The sequence below is a fragment of the Podarcis liolepis genome (assembly GCF_965112155.1).
Source record: "Podarcis liolepis genome assembly, chromosome: 17".
Lineage (NCBI taxonomy): Eukaryota > Metazoa > Chordata > Lepidosauria > Squamata > Lacertidae > Podarcis > Podarcis liolepis.
The window spans coordinates 43,064,810-43,084,776 of NC_139571.1; the positions used below are offsets into that span (position 1 = coordinate 43,064,810).

At 47.4% G+C, this 19,967-nt stretch overlaps 1 protein-coding gene across 4 annotated transcripts in view; it reads left to right on the plus strand.

The window, feature by feature from the left end:
- Nucleotides 1-19,967, plus strand: part of SIDT1 (SID1 transmembrane family member 1) — a 54,244-nt gene that overhangs the window by 1,939 nt on the left and 32,338 nt on the right. For 2 of the 4 annotated variants that reach the window (XM_083481719.1, XM_083481720.1), the window contains exons 2-9: nt 14-957; nt 8,089-8,210; nt 8,536-8,706; nt 10,644-10,689; nt 15,524-15,625; nt 16,847-16,930; nt 17,161-17,254; nt 19,004-19,075. In XM_083481719.1, the coding sequence (XP_083337845.1) occupies nt 757-957; nt 8,089-8,210; nt 8,536-8,706; nt 10,644-10,689; nt 15,524-15,625; nt 16,847-16,930; nt 17,161-17,254; nt 19,004-19,075 (892 nt within the window). In that variant the 5' untranslated portion in view covers nt 14-756. The remainder of the gene's footprint in view (nt 1-13; nt 958-8,088; nt 8,211-8,535; nt 8,707-10,643; nt 10,690-15,523; nt 15,626-16,846; nt 16,931-17,160; nt 17,255-19,003; nt 19,076-19,967) is intronic. The other 2 variants (XM_083481721.1, XM_083481722.1) reach the window with 1 other exon arrangement.

The following is a 19,967-nucleotide window of genomic DNA, read 5'->3' on the forward strand; positions in this document are numbered from 1 at the left end:
ACACGTGGCAGAGGCTGGCGCAAACCACCCAGGCACTAAAGTGTGGGATTGGCTCCGGGCATGATTTTTACAGATCGCTGCTCACGAGACGATGTCTTGCGAGAAAGGCAAGCGGGGGGCTCTCCAAATAACAATAAACACAACCGTCGTGAAAGGTTAATCGCGAGTGATGTTTCCCGCCGGAGTTCGCCTCCCGCCCGGGTTTTTCTGCTTGCCGAGCCCCGCGCGCAATAAACGATTTTTTTATCTCGGCGAAAAGGGGGTCGCGCCTTTTGGCGACCTCCGTCTTGCGCAAGACCTAAAGTTGGAAGGACACGTCCTGCTGGCAGCCGAGAAGGGAAAGGCAGCCAGTTAATTCCCAGCCCTCGGCCGGCTCCCCTTCCCCGGGGACCAGACCCCAGGTGGGTTTCTGCTGCGGGATCGGCGCGCTGCGCAGCCGGCTGCTGCTGCGTTCTCCGCGGATACCTCCCTGCGCGCCGAGTAGGAGAAGCTGCCGTCTCGACCCGAGGGAGATCGGCGTCTATCAATTAGACGCAGAGCGGGGGGAAAGGCAGATCCGGCACAGGCGCATCCGATCCGGATTCACCCACCACTACTCCGGCTGCAGGCGGGCGCATGGAGAGCCCCGGCGCGGAGAGCAGCGCCTAGCCCCGGCTGGAAGGCGACGCCAGGCCCGGCGCTAGAGCGGACCCTGCTCCAGCCGCTCCCGGTTTCTTCTTCTCCTCCTCCTCCTCCCCTTCACCTGGCCGGGGGATCATGAGCGGCTGGGCCAGGCTCGCCGGGCTGCTGCTGGCCGTGGCCGGATCCCGCGAGCTGCAGCCTCCCCGCGCGCAAAGGAGAGGCGCCGGGGCCGCCGGCGCGGAAGAGGCAGCCCAGTTCGACGTCGTCTACTCCGGCCAGGTCAACCGAGCCGCCGAGCGCCTTTACGCCTTCAACTACACCAGCAAGCCGGGCCAGGTAAGGCGAAGCACCGCCCAGGGCTGCTCTCCTCCTCGCCGCCGCCCGGCAGCAGAGCCCGGGCGACCGGCTCCAGGGGCGCGCGGTGCCCATCAGACTCCCGAGCCAGATTCACCTGCCGGGGCGAGGAGCGTGGATTCCCCCCCCCCGTCCCCCCAGGCAGGGCAGGTGGCGCCAGGAGAGAGGCAGGCCTGCGTGGCCGCCGTTATGGATGGTCGGGGGGTCCAGACAGCCCTCTCTGCGGAAGAGCAGCCAGCCGGAGCTGGGATAGGAAGGGCAGGAGATCCACGGCAGGGAAGCGAGACCCGTCTCGCCTGCGCGCCTGCATCTGACTGGCTGCTGCAGCTGGACAGTTGATACTGGGAGAGATGGATCGACCTCGGGGCGATTCGGTGGGGAAACGCTTATGTCTCGAACCCTTCTTTTTTTTTTGGGGGGGGGGTGCGCTTTAGATGCGGTTTGGGACCGCAGGCTGCTGATCTTCCCTCCTTGAGAGTCTATAGTGGGGGTGAGAGAAAGGTCCATTCGTCTGGTCCATTATCTTCCCCAGTTGCCCAGGAAACACTTGCATTGTTTGGTGTGTGTGTTTTAAATGCATCCATCCTTAACTTCTTGCCCTTCTTTCTGATGAAACATTTTCTGTGGCTGATTGCTCGATTTGGCAGTTTAATTCAGAAAAAGCAAGAGGCATCACGTTTGTCTTAAGCTTTTTGCTTGATTTGGGAGTTTTATTCAAAAAAGAGAGAGGCCACGTTTGTCTGAAGCTTTTGAGTCACCAAACATCTTAGCTCTGTCCAGTACTGTGTGTATATATACATATATATATATATGCTTTCGTAGATTTTCACGGGTATAGGAATGCAGGTTTTGGTGTCTTCGGGTGTCTTCCCGTGTAAGAGTTGGGGTGTCTAGGCGACGTTTCGACGAGGTCTCACTCGTCATCTTCAGGCTGGTGCTTTCGGCTTCTTGTTACTGGAACAGAGCAGGATCTCAGTGTTTGAGTTCCTATAAATACTGTTGAGGGGGTGTGGTGTGTAGCCTCCAACGTTCTGGGCAGAGAGGAAGTTCCCAGGTTAGTGTGCCTTTTCTTCTTTTGTTCCTTAATTACTTGAGGGATATCTTGAGTGATTTCTTGAGTGATATTCTGAGTACCACTTAGGTGGGTCATTAAGTGTGGATTAGTTGCTAAAGCTTTCGTGTCTTGACCTCTTGAGCTTGTGAAGAGTTTTTCTGAGAAGATGGCTGTACTGCACTTAGTTGTGCTCTGGCTTGGCTTCGTGTATAGGGGCGAGCTGTGGTTTTGTGCCCTGTGCCCGCCAGATCTGTGTCGGGATTGCAGGGGGGTGCAGCATCTGGAGGTGCCACTATGGTTTGGCTACTGGATGGTGTCTGTAATTTATCAAAATACAAAATACAAAAACCGACACCAGAACCAGAGGCACACAGAACGCCATCACCAATCAACCACACCAGACCCAAACCCAGACCCTCTCCACAGATAAATTACAGACACCATCCAGTAGCCAAACCATAGTGGCACCTCCAGATGCTGCACCCCCCTGCAATCCCGACACAGATCTGGCGGGCACAGGGCACAAAACCACAGCTCGCCCCTATACACGAAGCCAAGCCAGAGCACAACTAAGTGCAGTACAGCCATCTTCTCAGAAAAACTCTTCACAAGCTCAAGAGGTCAAGACACGAAAGCTTTAGCAACTAATCCACACTTAATGACCCACCTAAGTGGTACTCAGAATATCACTCAAGAAATCACTCAAGATATCCCTCAAGTAATTAAGGAACAAAAGAAGAAAAGGCACACTAACCTGGGAACTTCCTCTCTGCCCAGAACGTTGGAGGCTACACACCACACCCCCTCAACAGTATTTATAGGAACTCAAACACTGAGATCCTGCTCTGTTCCAGTAACAAGAAGCCGAAAGCACCAGCCTGAAGATGACGAGTGAGACCTCGTCGAAACGTCACCTAGACACCCCAACTCTTACACGGGAAGACACCCGAAGACACCAAAACCTGCATATATATATATATATATATATATATGAATATTTGTCAGGGAAACAAAGAAACATCTATTGTTTAATGAGAATGCATTCATAAAATCTTTGGAGATGCCATAGAATACATTGGGATATAGCTGTTACCTACCCAGATATAATGGGACGCGGGTGGCGCTGTGGGTTAACCACAGAGCCTAGAGCTTGCCAATCAGAAGGTCGGTGGTTCGAATCCCCATTGCTCGGTCCCTGCTCCTGCCAACCTAGCAGTTCGAAAGCACGGCAAAGTGCAAGTAGATAAATAGGTATTGCTCCGGCGGGAAGGTAAATGGTGTTTCCGTGCGCTGCTCTGGTTCGCCAGAAGCGGCTTAGTCCTGCTGGCCACATGACCCAGAAGCTATACGCCGGCTCCCTCGGCCAGTAAAGCGAGATGAGCGCTGCAACCCCAGAGATGGCCACGACTGGACCTAATGGTCAGGGGTCCCTTTACCTTTACCTTACCCAGATATAGCTAGATACATTTATTAGAGTACCCAGTTTCTATGTTGTATGGTATACCTGTTAGAGCGGACTTAAATAATGAGATGGAGGAGTAAGCCATAATGTGAATATACCCCACTAAGGCTGAAGCTAGATGTGAACCTGAACTTGTAGTTATTTTTTAATAGTTAACTGCTGCAGGGAGCCCTGATTTTGATTAGTACTGTAACACATGGGGAGGGTTGTCAACCTTTTCCTTCTGCTATAGTCCTGCTTAAAACAAGTTCTCCTTCTGGCGTCTATTAGTGCTGGAAGAAAACATCACATGGGGTGGGTACAGTGGGTACATGTTGCAATAATGCTTTGCGTTTATCTAATATTAAAAGCACTTCCCATTCCTTGCATCAGGAAGCCCTACAGCAACCCTGTATTTTCTCATAGTTGCAAGGTGTGTATGTGTTTGTGTCCGGTGCCTGAGGCAAGATTTAACTTCCTGGTTCACAGGTCAGTCCATTACAGAGCAATCTTTTACTCACCTTGATGCCAGCCCACAGATACACAGTACACCTGCCAAATACTAGGCTTATTCAGCCTAGGGCAAGAGGGGGAAATACGTTTTTATAAAAAAGTTAGAAAATGGAAGGATACCCAGCCCTAATAAGCACAAGCTTTGTTACTGCCCTCCAATTGCAGGTGGGACTGGCAACACACCCCATTATGTGTGGCGATGGAAGCAGCCAGTGACAGTGCAACAATTGGGGACACCTCCAGCACACCACCTTGTATCTTACAGACCACAGAGCACACAAAGGGATACTGTTGCACCCCAAGTCCAATGGCTCCAGGGACATCATGCTCTCACACAGGGATTTTTTTCTGCCAGAACATAGTTCTGGCACCTTTTCTGCCATGCTTTGCTCAACAAGTCTGCTCAACCCAGCAAAGGAGGCCCCTAAGTGGTGAGGTGCGCAGGATGGCAGCCAAAGTGGCCTGAGTGGAGTGGGGAGAGCAGCCAACCCGACATCTTGTCACATGACTTGCATTACAAGATGTTGGTGACGGTGGTGTCTGGGTTGGTGACTTGTGGGAATGTTGTGGATACTAGGAGAGGATATATATTGATTACATATTATCCTTCCTAACTCACACTAGTGAGTCATACAGCAGAGTTCATTCCCTTCTATACACAGCAGGAAGCTAGTTGCAGATTCGTTTGAATCTCTTTAGTTAAGCAATCCAGTCTGGCATGCCCAGATTGGAGTATATTTCCGGTAAGACCCCTTTGTCCCTCCTAAAAAGAATATAGACACAAGAAGCTTAAAAAAAAAATAAGAAGAAGTTTACTCGCATTCAGTTCACAGCTGGATCCCTGAAGACAGGCTTTAGCTTAGTTACAGAAGAAGGTTTGAGCTCATCCCATATTGGAATGAGCCCATGTCCTGGTGGCTGAGAGCCAGCAGACAGCAAAATACATCAGTATCAAGAGAGTAGTGTGGCATCAAGAGGAAGAAGAGGAAGATGGACGCGCAACCAGCTCCTCTTATGGGGTCTCCCAGGGTCACGCCCACCTACCTGGTTACATGCAGGGGAAGGAAGCTCCAGACATACCTGGACAGGAAGTCCTTCTGGAACTGGAGTGACCCCGCGTGTCCACTCTGGGCAAACAGGAAGTGTTGTGTTTGACTGCTTATGTCACATCCCACACGACTTAGGTGGTGAGTTCTGGCACCTTTTTTCCTAGAAAAAAAGCATACTTCACTCATGTTTTACATTCCTGGCACACCCACACACCCACAAAACCCAGTCATATTAGGGGCAGAAGAGAGGGGCATGCCTGGGATTAAAATTACCTAGCAGATACCACAGAGCCGTTTCCTAACCACTCAGCCACAGCAGGAGACCAGAATCATGGGACATTTTTCTCCCACCTCTGGGGTGAAAATGGTACAAATCTTTGATTTTCATACTCAGAGCCAGGTAGGTAGCTGTGTTGGTCTGACGCAGTCGAAATAAATTTTAAAATTGTCCAGTAGCACCTTAGAGACCAACTACGTTTGTTCTGGGTGTAAGCTTTCGTGTGCATGCACACTTCTTCAGATACACATTCAGATGCTCAGAGCCATTCTTGAATATTAAAGCATTCTCTGCTTTAATGAAACACTGAAAGAAATTTAGCCTTGATGCAAAGAAGGGGAACCTTTTTTCTCTTGTGGACTGGGCGGCATTCTCAAGAACATGTATATAGCCTGGAGGGGATTTCATTAACTCTTTAAGCATTGACATAGATACAAGATATCAAAGGTAGCATTGCCTGATTAGAAATTTCCCAGGCAATGATAGTTCCAAGACACCTCTAGTTTGAGAAGGCTTTGAAAACTAAACTAAATAAAGCTTTACTTTAAGTGGCCATCAATTGGCACAACATAAGGTGCACCTTTTCAAAGCTGTGATTGCCTCTACCTTTAGCTGCCAGAAAAGGGATACAACGGTAAAATATTTTAATGGTGTAGTTTATAGAAGCAAACATTAGGTGGTAACCAAGGAGACTATGACCAGGAGGTTGGTCACCATCTCCTTTCCATTTTTATGCACGTTACACAACACCACACACAGACACACACACGCACACGCTAAAGAATGCTGAGGTGTTATAATTTGCATCTCAGGCTGTTTCCATGATACTGGGTGGTTTGCAAACTACCACCTCAAAGAAGGGCTATAGGATTCAAAATACGAGCTTCTGTTCTTTAAAAATTATTCAGTGCAAAAGATGGCAATGTGTGGACCAGAAGTCTCATGTGGCTGGCATCAGAGCTTTTGTGTAGCTCAGGGCTGACAGAGTGAGGCAGTTGCCAGAGGCAGTGATTGCTGGAAGGAGTGGGGCAGTGGTAGCCCCCCACACACACACGGGGGGGGGGGGAGACACCCTCCCTAATGCAGTATAGATCTCTGCGTGCTATGAAGGGCTCCTGCTCCCCTCTCTTGAGGTGGAGTGAAGGATGGGATCCTGTGGAAGTAAAATTCATCTGTGTGAACCTTATTGGCTTCAGCAAGAGGAATGGGGGGGGGGGTTGCCCCTCGCTTTAGCCAGCAAAAAGCCTTGGTGTGGGCCACATCCTATATTCTGAGAATATAGGCTTATTTTATGATGGGAGCTTTCAGACTTCATGACTGTGGAGAACATGGGAATGATAGAATGCCATAGAGGTTCCAAATAAATAAATAAAAAGACAAATGGCTAAATGTATAAGCTTTGAGGTTTTATAATTCCTGGTAATTACAATTATTAATCTTTCTAATTCCACATTGATCTGGTGAGAAGGGATTTGTCTTGCTTACAAGTTTTTCCAAAATCCCCCCCACCCTCTCTCTGGCCTAGGCAAGAGGTAGATTTAGAGCAGTGCGACCAGTTCTGCCACACTGAGCGCCGAGCCTGCGGGGTGCCTCAGGGTGTCGCGACTATTGCTGTGGTGCAGAGTATAAAGCGTGGGGTTGACAGGGAGAATGTACGTGTGAAATATCACAGGTTTCATTTTGTCCCCATGGATCCTGGACTCGAGGGTGCCTTGCCAGCTTTTATTAAACTTTATGGAGGAGAGAAAGATATGCTTGTCGCATAGCTTGTGTTGCCATGGCAACATTAATAGACATCTGCCATGAGGACATCTGGCTTCTTGAGCCACTTCTGCCCTGCGGATGTTTTGGGTCTGTAGCTGACGGGCAGTTACAGGTTCTCCTACATTTCAAGGCTACATTCTTCCTCTTTTGCTGAACATTGTGAGCAGGAAAAGCTTGGCTTATCACTACACCTTCTGACGTTTTTGATGTGAGATAACAGGAGTGGCAGTAAGGGCAACCCCAAGGAAAGATTACTGCCCATCTCAGGCCAGGGGCACAGAGTGGCAGGGGTGGGGCGATCCGTCCATGGGGGCGGGGCAATCCACGCATGGGGGTGCTGCACGGAGGCAGCACGGCAATTCGCCCAGGGGGGTGGCGTGGCGAGCTGCCCACAGAGTCTGCCTGGTGGATTCAAGCACTATGCTGCCGTTATGGGCAGCGCATGGCCCTGAGCCACCGCGTCACTCCCAGGAGAGGCGAGTGGCTCAGGCGCACTGCAGGCCAGGCCCCGTGCCACCTCCCACGGTGTGGCATTTTGTCACACACACCCCTCAAGGATGACGCCTGGGCCGGGCCGTACTACGCCCCCTTGGAGGGCATCTTTATAAGACGCGGGGCGGGGGGGGGGTGGACAGGACACTCCAGCAGAATGCCAAGGGGCATTTGCTATGAGAGACACTGCTGACAATATTCCAAGTGCCTTATCTCTCAAATTAGATTATTACATGGGGCAGGTAACCACATATTAAACGCCTATGGCAAGTTCATTGGCAAAACGGAGGCAGGTTTCTCAGAAAACTAATGAGGAGAATGGTGCCTGCAAATGTTTGCCTCATATCCCAGGTTTGACAAATCCTAGAAACAATCTGGTTCTTGTTCTTTAAATGAAATCTGGAACTTCAGAGGGTAGGGGACCATCTGTTCCTCTTGCCTCGCCATCATGGGCACCCTTGGAGATGACGCCATGTGGGTTTTTAATTAGTGAGTGCTTGTACATATTTTTTTCTCTTTGCAGGTGGATGCAGTCCGGGTTAATGTGCAGAGTAACTCTGAAGATCTTCAGTACCCAGTCTTGTTTGTAGTTCGGCAGCAGAAAGGAGTGCTATCCTGGCAGGTCCCACTTATTTTTCGAGGCCTGTAAGTAATTGTAGTATTGTCATTGCCTGACTTGGTGTTTTGGATGCTATTCTGTTTAAGGTTTTCCATATTTAGTCCCCTTCATCAAATAGGGGATATCATTGCATCACAGGTCCCATCCATTGTATCTGTGGAGTAGTGGAAGGCTGTCTTCAGTGGCAGAGTTGTGTCTCAATTCTGCTGGCATGCTGGGGCTCCTGCAGAATCCTATAGCCCTTTCATCAGTGCATACTGAATATGGTTCAACATGGCTGTTCCTCTGGAATTTAGCATTGTCATTTTTCTTGGGTATGAAGAATTCTGGATTTTATTCTTGTTTTTTCAGTTACCAAAGAAGTTATAACTACCAAGAAGTGAGCCGTACCCTCTGCCCTTCACAGCCCACACCTGACAGTGGACCTTCTGAGCAGATCATATTTGTAGATGTGGCTTCCATGGCCCCCTATAATGCCCTATACAGACTGCAGGTCACCAAGATTAAGAGCTTCCAACTTATGTGAGTAGTTCACGTTTTGACTCTGAACTTGTCTGTGTGTTTTTTTGTTCTGCATTCACGGCTGCTGTCAGTTACACATACGTATTACCACTGTGACTAGAAGACCTTAGGCTACTTTGAGATCTGGTATCATCGGTTCAGGTTGCTCTGGCTTCTTGTTAGCACAGCTTGGAGACAGATTGCAAGGGAAAGCTGGTGGACAGCATAGGTGCCAACTCCCTGGGGCCCTGGGTGCCCGAGCACCCACAAAATGCCCCACGAAGGGGCCAGGCACTCACAAATTTCAGTGTCAGGGCCATGCACGCTGCATGGCACCCCTGGCCTAGGGCACCCATGGTCACAGGGCCAAGCTGGCACTCCTGGTGGACAGCATCACTCTCTTCTGGCAGAGTCCAAGCCTAAAACTTCTTTTTTACTCTTGGATAAATTTTAGTTGGATCCTCAAGTGTGTGTGTGTGTGTGTGTGTGTGTGTGTGTGTGCGCCTTCAACTTGCAACCCATCTGTCTTAGCTTGTCCTGACACACTGGGTTTGTGCTGGGCAGTTATAAATGCAGATGTGTGAATCCCACCCCCTTTTATATACATGGAGATTTTCACTTTTCTGCCTTGTTCTATTGAATATCCATGGAAACCCCTGCTGGCTTTTCTAAGAGTTTGTTTGTTCAGCCATTGGTAATTTGATTTCCTTAAAAAAAAACCACACACACCATTATCACAAAGCATACAAAAAGATAAAGGAAGTAACCGCTTTCCACAACATTAGTGCAGCTTACAGAGTTGAAACAGAATTGTAGCACAAAACAGATCACTACAAATCTGTGGTTCTCAAAGAGTGTGGTGTACCAGACTGGTGTGGAAGGAGAGGGTGGCAAGTCTGGTGGGAAGATTGAAGGACAATCAAGCTCATTGAATATGTGTTCATACATAAGGTACATATGTAAGAGGCTCGTTTATAATTATATTTTGGAAATGACTCATGTTCTTATGTAGCTGCATTTATTTTATACTTACTGGATGTCCCATGATCATATTAGAAAGTAATTGTGTTATAAAGCAAACACTGCCAGGAGTTGTTTCATTTTGTTTTCCAATGTATTTGTATGAACAACTTTTGATTCTAGCCCAGAAAAGAAAGTCTGACAACCACTGCTATCAAAAACAAATGGGGAAAAAGAGGGATTGGCATATTCCCTCTTGCGCTTTTACTCCAACCAAGATTGACACATAGTGACTGGAAGTTGGGGCAGTTCCTCTGTATTTCCAGACAGAAACTAAATTGAATTGGACAGAGGATGGTTTCAGGAGGGAGGTGTTGATTTTCCCTCAAAACATCTGTAATTTGATCTCTGCTGAAGAAGCCATCAGTCACCTGATGATTGGTCTATTGTCTTAAGCCAGGCTTCCTCAAACTCGGCCCACCAGATGTTTTGAGACTACAATTCCCATCATCCCTGACCACTGGTCCTGCTAGCTAGGGATCATGGGAGTTGTAGGCCAAAAACATCTGGAGGGCCGAAGTTGAGGAAGCCTGCCTTAAGCGATGCAATGAAACTGCTTGACTTTTTCCCCTCTGAGGAAAAGACCTTAGGTTCAGAGATCACTTTCTTCTATGAAGGGGGAACAGGGTAATTCAGGGCATCTGATTCAAGGAGAAAGAGATGCTTTCATAATCCAGCTTCTCAGTTTTGCTTTGGCACCTATTATATACCAAATGAACTGATGAGCGGGGAAATTACCTGCCGGCTTTTCTCATTGACTTTGCGGGTGCCTGGCCTCCACAATTATATTATTGTGAGTACCCAAGCACCCATGGCCCCCTGGAGTTGGCTCCTATGATGGGCTTTACCTTCAAAAACCTTCTTCCTGCCAATGTTCTGGTGTATTTTGGGGTTTATGTTGGTATCCATACTAATCTTTCCCCCTCCTGTGTTTTCAGGTTGAACACTCCTTTTAGCTTCAGTGCCAGCCCTTCCCAACCGCAGGTAAGTTAGAGTACTGGGTGCTAAGTATAGATTATACATCCCCCCGCAGTGGCAAGTGAGTATAATTAGTAGTTTGACTATTAGGATCTCTACCTCTCCTTTCTTAAGATGCTGATATGCCCTAATTGCACAATACCAGAAAACATTATCTTGTGGCCATTGTAAGTACTGTATTTTCCCGTGTATGAGATGATATTTTCTGCAAAAAAAAAATTAGTCAAAAATTGGGGGGGGCGTCTTATACACAGATGGTGAGTGTATGGGGTTTAAAACACACACACACACACACACACACACACAACCACTACTTACTTTCCTGCAGCTGCCATGAAGAAGCTGCTGGAACCAGTTCCACCAACCATTACAGGCTGACCACTGGTGGGATTTGTTCATTCTTTAGCAAATGTCTGGGTCAACAACTTTCTGCCGCTTCTGATTGTCCGGGTTTTCATTTCTAGAGATATGGCAACCCTAAAATAATGATTTTTAAATTTTGGGTTAAAAAAAGGGGGTCACCTTATACATCGGGGTCTTATACATGGAAAAATATGGTAGATAAGCTTTATTGTACTAGCCAAATGCCATAACAAAACCATACAAACACCACCAGGAAAAGAAATATCTATATTATATATAAAAAACAAAGCCACTGCCTGAACCATCAAAATAATAAAATGCAGATGCGTTACTGAATGATTTGTAGAGTGGGGATTCCACACAACATACAGTATTTTCCTATTTAGGCCTCTGAATCTCCCTCACAGTTTACTTCAATTTTGTCCAGGTTCTTCTTCCTGATCTTTCTTGCCGCCAGTGCAAACAGGGCCACAGTTTGAGTCACTGAAGCATTAGCAACACTGAGCAGCCATAGCAGACTCTCCGTGGGTGGGAGAGGTAGCTTTTTTGGACAAACAAGGCATTTACAAAGCGTTCCCTAGGTTCTGTATATAGTGGGCAGTGTAATAAATAGTGCTGGATGTCCTTCAGCTGTGGTTGCTCACAAATACAAAGTCTGTCTGTGTTCAGAACCCTGTCATAACGCCCGTTCAGGACAGCAGAGGGCATTATTTGTGGCCATTCGAAAGAATTATATTGCGTTGCATACTTCTACCAGGCTCTTGGCCTGTCCAGGTACACGGGGAGGCCATGTCCCAAGAAACAAATCATTAGCAAGCAGTGTATTCTAATCCCTAAACTGCCTCGGCCCAGTATACCTGAAGGAGCATCTCCACCCCCATCATTCTGCCTGGACTTTGAGGTCCAGCTCTAAGGTCCTTTTGGCGGTTCCCTCACTGTGAGATGTGAGGTTACAGGGAAGCAGGCAGAGGGCCTTCTTGGTGGTGGCACCCGCCCTGTAGAACGCGTTCCCATCAGATGTCAAGGAAATAAACAACTACGTATCTGACTTTTAGAAGACATCTGAAGACAGCCCTGTTTAGAGAAGTTTTTAATGTTTGATGTTGTATTCTGTTTTTAATCTGTTGTGAGCCCCCCAGAGTGGCTGGGGAAACCCAGCCAGATGTGTGGGGTATAAATAATAAATTGTTGTTGTTGTTGTTGTTGTTATCGTTCTGCCCGGACACTGAGGTCCAGCGCTGAGGGCCTTCTGGTGGTTCCCTCCCTGCGAGAAGCCAAGTTACAGGGAACCAGGCAGAGGGCCTTCTCGGTAGTGGTACCCGCCCTGTGGAACGCCCTCCCACCAGATGTCAAAGAGAAAAATAACTACCAAACTTTTAGAAGACATATGAAGGCAGCCCTGTTTAGGGAAGCTTTTAATGTTTAATAGGTTATTGTATTTTAGTGTTTTGTTGGAAGCTGCCCAGAGTGGCTGGGGAATAAATAATAATAATAATAATCATCATCATCATCACCACCACCTTGCAAGAAGTGGTGGCTTGTGTGAGGAGTGGTGGAGAGGAGGAGCTCAGCCTAGCAGGATTTTCAAAGTCTATGAAATGTTCAGACTGAATAGTGGGCCATGCTGCGGCTCAGGCTTTGTAGCTGTAGGTGCATTGACACTGGGTTTTCTGACAAGGTTCTGAGTCAGCTGGTGGGGTTTGCAACGGCGCCCTAAGGTGGCACCACTGAGGAGCATAGTTCAGTCTGCATCAGTGGCGTAGCGTGGGTTGTCAGCACCCGGGGCAAGGCAAGTAATTTGCACCCCCTAACCCGTGGATTTGCGCCCCCTAACCCTAACCCCCAGATGTTGCGCCCGGTGCGGCCGGCCCCCCCTGCACCCCCCACGCTACGCCACTGGTCTGCATCTTCTTCATCAGACAACTTGGCTTGGTTGCCCAGGAGGTAAGATGCTGTAGCCTGGCCTCTGTGAGTCATGCTTCTGGCTACAAGGTCCCATCCCTCCCCTGCTGTTGGCGAATTATGTCCCTTCCTTTTCCTGCCACATTTCACACACTTGCAGAGTTCTGAATCAAAACACCATAGCTATGAAAAGTGGCAGAGATAGTAGAGAGGATATTCTTTGTGCATTGTGAGCAGAAGTATTTCAGTCCCATATAAGTGTCCCGTCCCCCCCTCCTTCGAACATTGTTGTTCATTTTTACCCATGGCTGCAAAGTCCGCTTCTTGTTTGATTTGCTAAGGGAGAAAAGCTATTTGCTTAGCTGAAAGGCACCAGCTTATGGGACTGATAGCGGACAAGGGCAAATGTATTCAAAAGCAGCTCCTTCAGTAATAGGGAGCACACAAAAAGCAATGACTCCCTTGGACCATAGTGGAATTCAAGCACCTCTTTCAAGCTTCCGCCATCTTTAGGTGTAACAGTCTTGACTCTGTTTACCAGATCTTGCATAAGGAATTCCTACATACTTAACATCCTGTTTTGGTTTACTCTGCTTTTGAAGATTTGTATCTGAGCTTGATTACCTGAGTGTGAGGGCAAGCACCTTGTGAGTTATCTTTTCAAAGATGTATCATCTCTGGATGCAAATATGTCGATGGACTTTCCTCCATCCCTTTCCTCAATTAACCTTCAGCCTCAGCCCAGTTCCCACCCCTCCCTTTTATCCTCTTTTTACTTTATTGCAACAGTGTTAGGGGTACTTTTAGCAGAGAAGCAGCTCATTAATGCCAACGATAAATAAATAGAAAAGTTCCTATTATTTCCCCCACTGGCTAGTGGAAGCATTTGTGAAATGACTACACTGTAGTCCTCGTAGGCCACAGTAATGAGAATCTTTGAGGAACTGGTTTTTCTGGTTCTCGGAATGGTGTCTGCTAGGATTTTTTTTTTTACCAAAACACAGGCTGAGCTCATTCAACAAGAGATGACTGTAACAGTGAGCTTTTTGACCCCGTGAAGATGGGTACAAAGGACGTGCACTACAAACAAGGAGATTAATGGCCATTATTATTACTATTACTATTATTATTTTATTTTAAATTCCTATCCTGCCCTTCTTCTCAAAGGCGTCCAGAGCAGCAGCCAACACAATGCATAGTTTATGTTATTGTGCAGTTGCCATTGTGTGAGTGAATGGTGAATGTTTTTCAACTGTGTAAACCGAAGAGGAGCACTTGACGGAGCCTGGGAGTGGCTGCAACTCCTTGCCATATGTGCATGCAGTTTAATCTATGTTTGCCACCATGTAACCGCTCTGAGGTTTTACAGTCAATACCGAGGAAATAAACAGCTTGCTCCACCACTTCATACTGCTTAACTGGGGCTGACCCCAACCACAGCTTGGCAGTGTGAAAGTTGCCACTACTGTGGTCACTCTTGAATTGCTACAGTCACATTTAAGTCTCCAGCCACATGGGTCTGAACCTTGCCTGTGATGGATGCTGATTGGCCAACTGCTGGTGGGCATGGCTCACAGTGGCAATGCCCATGCCACTCAGCTGTCGTTTAAACTGGGCCTTGTGCAACAGTTGGTGAGAGGGGAGGTTCAGTTTGTGTGTCATGACAACAACGGTGTGCCCTAATGAGATGGAGGGAGGGAAAGGGGAGATCGGGTACAAGGCTGTTTTCTATCTTCTCCAAGCCATGATAGATCTCAGTATTTTTTTAAAAAAAGAGGTAAAGGGGACCCCTGACCATTAGGTCCAGTCATGACCGACTCTGGGGTTGCGGTGCTCATCTCGCTTTATTGGCCGAGGGAGCCGGCGTACAGCTTCCGGGTCATGTGGCCAGCAGCTTCCGGGTCATGTGACCAGAGCAGCGCATGGAAACGCCGTTTACCTTCCCGCCGGAGCAGTACCTATTTATCTACATGCACTTTGATGTGCTTTCGAACTGCTAGGTGGGCAGGAGCAGGGAGCTCACCCCGTCGCGGGGATTCAAACCGCCGACCTTCTGATCAGCAAGTTCTAGGCTCTGTGGTTTAACCCACTTCTCTGTGGTTTAACCCACAGCGCCACCCATGTCCCCGCGTCTCAGTATTTATTTCTTGTGGAATTCAGCCTTTCCTCTATGTTGGAACTCAAGGCAGTGTGCCCAGGGAGTCTTCCTTCTGGGCACTGAGAAGGTTCAGACTTGCTTACCTTCAGCACACTATGCCATGTGCCTTCAGACCAATGCTCTGCGACGAGGGACTTGCTTAAGTTGGCCGTAGTGGACATTGGGCTTTAGAATTTCAGCGGTGCCCTGTACAAAGCCCAAATTTGGTGCTCCTCCACCTCTCGCCTTCGGTTGCTTCTCATTGTCGCCGTGTCCCCTGAGGTGCCCTCTCAGCTTGGCGCCCAATGCGGGCAAACAGGTCGTACTCCCTTTAATTCTTCTGTGGGCTCTCCAGTGGGCATGGCTTTTCTCATGACATAAGGATGTTTTTAGCGCATGACAAGGAAGAACCTTAAAATCCTTTCCTTCTTTCCATAGTATTTTCTGTACAAGTTCCCTCCAGATGTGGATTCTGTCATAATCAGAGTGACTTCTGAGACAGTCTACCCATGCTCCGTTGTCTCCATCCAAGATATTGTGGTAAGCTCCAGGAGGCTGGGTCATACAGAAGGGCTGTAATAGCCTGGTAGAACATTTTGGTGTGGCTTTCCCAGGCTTAGCATTGCGCATCCATAACTATGTCTCAGGTACTGGGAGCTTTGTGTAGGCTTTTAAGATCTAAATGTTTTGAAATGGTGAGAATATGCTTAGGTGTGTTTGTGGTCACTGGTCAGGGGAATGGCTTGTGACAGGGGCAAAACTAGGCTTTATTTCACCCGGGTCAAAGACCCAGTTTGGCACCCCTGCATGTGCATTTGCGTACATACACACACAGACTGGGAGACTTCACCTGGGCTTCACCTGGGGTAAAAGAACTGGCTATTGTCACATATGTATGCAACAACAGCCGCAGGGATGCTATTTGCCCAGAGATGGAAAGAAGATAAAGTCCCTACCAGAGAGGAATGGCAAATCAAGCTGTTGGACCATGCTGAAATCGCAAAACTGTCTGGAAGACCTAAACTTCAATAAAGAATGGGGAAAATTTATAATTTATCTAGGAGATCACCGTAAACAGATGAAAACACTAGCAGGATCTTAATAACACAAATATTATGGATAAGATGGAAAGATACAAAATATGGATTGTGGAAAAATATGCAGTTAAGAAGGTGTACAATAGGACCCTTGGAAGGGAAGCTGGGAAGTCCAGAGATTTGGAGGAAATTCTAAATATGGATATGTAATTTGGATTGTTATACATTAATATTTGTAAAACCAAATTAAAAAAATCATACAAAAGAACTGGCTAGCCCCTCCCGAAGCCACTGCCCTGTTTGTGAGCTGTACCCAGTTTCTTCCAGACTCGTGAAAGTCGGTTGTTCTTGGTCAGCTGGAATTAACAAGTAATGTTTTAAAATACAGAAGTTGGCTTTCGATGAAAAGCAGTCATGTTTATGGGGAGTAATCAATTCAGGACAGGTCAGGACAGTACAAACAGGAACTGAGAATAAAGGGCAAACAATCCCATGTGCATTGTGGGTTTTTGAGGGGATACTTACTTAGCTTTTTCACGAAGTAAGAGGAGACACTGGTAGAGACTGGAGGCTGCCACATTAAACAGCATCTGCCCTCAATATTGAGAAAAATATATGGTGTATATTGTACAGTGCAAAATTGCAGTTCAGGAAAAGATTTGTGCAAGGTAACTTTAAGAGAGAACCCAAGACAACCCTTTAACAAGCAATGTCTCTGTTGCAGTGTCCAGTTTATGATTTGGACCATAATGTGGAATTTAATGGCGTTTACCAATCCATGACAAAACAGGCAGCCATCACTGTGCAGGTGAGTTGCTTATGTTATCCATTAAGCCATTTCCCTGTTTTCCCTTTTCACTTTATTGTTCTAGCCACAGGCAGCTATAGGTTAAAAAAATGTTGAGCTTAAGACAGGGATGTACAATAGATGGAGAAAGGTTCTGTGACCCTCTCTAAGTTTCTACAGAACTACAGAGATCCTCTCATTTGTTGAAAGACTCAGCCTTTAAGATGAATTTTGCTTCTTGTCTTGTGCAGAAAAAGGACTTCCCAAGCATGCAGTTCTTTGTTGTATTTGTCATAAAGCCTGAGGACTATGCCTGCGGGGGATCGATACCTTCCTCCATTCGAGGTAAGAGGACTGGAACCAGTATGGTTGGGGAAAGCAGCCTATTCATAAGGCACCATCTTGGACACACTTAGACTGCAATGGCAATGTCCGCATGTGTCAGGGGCTCAGGAACAGAGGCACAGGGGAGGATGGAAATGGAGAACGAAGGGGAAGAATCTGAGGGCAGCGTAGGGGAGTATGACAGTGACCTGAGAGATTCCATGAGCTTCTCCAGCGGATCGGAAGATTCCCAGAAGGAGGCGCCGATGGTCAGGGCAAGGGGGGTCCCAGGGGGGACGCACCAGAAACAAGGGGCCAGCGGGGACTCCCAAAGCAGCAGTGGGAGATCAGGACCAGCTTCCCCACCAGAGCGTAGTGGGGGGGAAGAGTCCCATGTGTCAGGGCCAGCGTCTCCTCCAGCAGGGAGAGAAGATGAGTCAGGGCTGACCACGCCTCTATCGGAGAGTGGGGGAACGGAGGGGAGGTCAGGTCCAGCTAGCCCCCCCCCCCCCGAAGGGGGAAGCAGTGACAGGAGCAGTGTAACGGTCAGGAGGAAGGTTGCCGGCTGGGTGCGCGCGCCAAGTTCGAATGTACAGGCGCGTGGGACAGCAGAAAACCCGGATTGGGAACCAGGTCCTAAAGCCCGCCGGAGGCAGGGGGGAGATTCAGGGGACTCAGCGTCAGAAGAGTCTAGGAAGGGCGAGACCCCAGCTGACGGGCGGAGCCAGAGGAGGAAAGAGCAGAGGAAGAGGTGGAGCAAGGCCAGAGTCTTAAACTGGTGTCTGGGGGGAGGAGACTCAGACGGAGCTTCGGCGGTCTAGAGTTTCAGACGTAGAGCTGCGCGCTGCGGCTGTGGAAGCAAACCTGAACTTCAATAAAGACTTTTGTATATAACAACGAACCGGCGTTGGTCCTTTGTGAGCTGGGACCTCGGGCAGCTCTGACAGCATGAAATTTCACCAGTTGTCTAAATGTAGTTGGATCCTAGAGAAGCCCAGCAAGCAGCTGTGGAAAGAAGGAAGGAGCTTCCCAGGTTGGGCATCTCCTTACGAACCCTATAAATAATATCTGACAAGGGTTCTTATCAAGAGATGATATCATCTGCACCACATACCTTTCAATGGGATCCTGCCTTTGATATGTATCAAAGTTCAAAGGAATATTGCCAGTTGCCTCTTCAGTGTGTTCTATCATTTTTGTTCCCTAAGCAGTAGTGGATTATGGGAACAATAGCTGCACACAGTTGCACGCATAGATAGACAGACAGACAGACAGATAAATTAAAGGGTGGAAGGTCAAGGGTTTAATGTGCATTTTCAGACATCCCAAAATGACAAATGTCACAGGAAAACTCAAATCTAACCAAAAAAAAAATCAGCATAGCACCAATCAGCAGTAGTTGCTTGAATTTTGCATATGAAAAAAGTTGAGAGTACTTTTATTAATTGGGGGGAAACTTGGTTAAAATTTTCCAAAAAGTCTTAAGTGCACATTGAATAAATTTGTTCTTTGAAATTACACGGATTCTTGTAATTGATCTAGCATTTGTTGATTTCATTCATTCATTCATTTCCTGCTTTTCTTGAAAAATTATGAAAGCATTTTCATTCAAAAATACCAGAGTACTGTACAACAATTCCTGTGCTGTGTCTTGGAGAGGTCAAGTGAGTGAGGGGTTAGACAGCACCCCAACGTGTTCTGCCCATGACCAAGGCCACAAGAAATTCTTTCTCTCTCTCTGCCTCCCACCCTGCAATCTTCTTCCTCTAGGAAAGGCTAACTACACCTGGAACCTGCAGCGGATGAAGAGTCTTGAAGTGACAGTTGTGCCCTCCATTAAAGGTATCTGGCTATAAGGTTAACTTCTTCTTATGATGAGCCTCAGAAAGAGGAGCAAACTATTTGGGAACAATGTCCCTGTAGATAGGAGGAGTCTAGAAAGTGCTAATGCATCCCATGCCTTTTTAAAATGTGGGGTTTGGGGGGTATTGGGTTGTTGTTTTTATTTCAATTACATATTTTGTGGTTTTATATTTTGATTTTGTTCTGTGAACCATCCTGAGACCTGCAGGTATAGGGCGGTGTATACGGTAAATTCAAAATAATAATAATAATAATAGGGTCTTTTAAAAATTAGTACAAAATGGCTGGTTTTCACAGAACTATTCCACTTTCAAGGCGAAAGTAGGTACATGTTAAAATGCACCTTTATGTTTTATCTGTAGGTTGTGGGGCTGATAATTGTTGCTGGCCTCATAGCAGGCATAGAATGGCAATGCAACCCTCTCCTTCCCCTCTGCAATCCCGAGGAAACTTGCTTCTCTGAAGGAAGCACTGGAACATACTGACACAATCAGCTATTACATCTCCCTCCTGATTATCACCCCCCCCAGTTTATTCAGTGTATTTATTTGTTACACATACCCCTCTCCCTGAAAAATGCCCAAGACAGATAACAGCAAAATCCATACATAGCAAATAAGCAATATGACAATAAAACCATGCAACAATCAAAAAGAGCAGATGAAAAAAATGACAGCTAGTTAAAAACGTACTGTATTTTTCTGTGTATAAGACTAAATTATGTCAAAGCTTAGGGGGCATCTTATACACAAATAGTGCTGAGGCCATTTTCTAGTAGGTAAGGTAAAGGGGACCCCTGACCATTAGGTCCAGTCGTGGCCGACTCTGGGGTTGCAGCGCTCATCTCGCTTTATTGGCCGAGGGAGCCGGC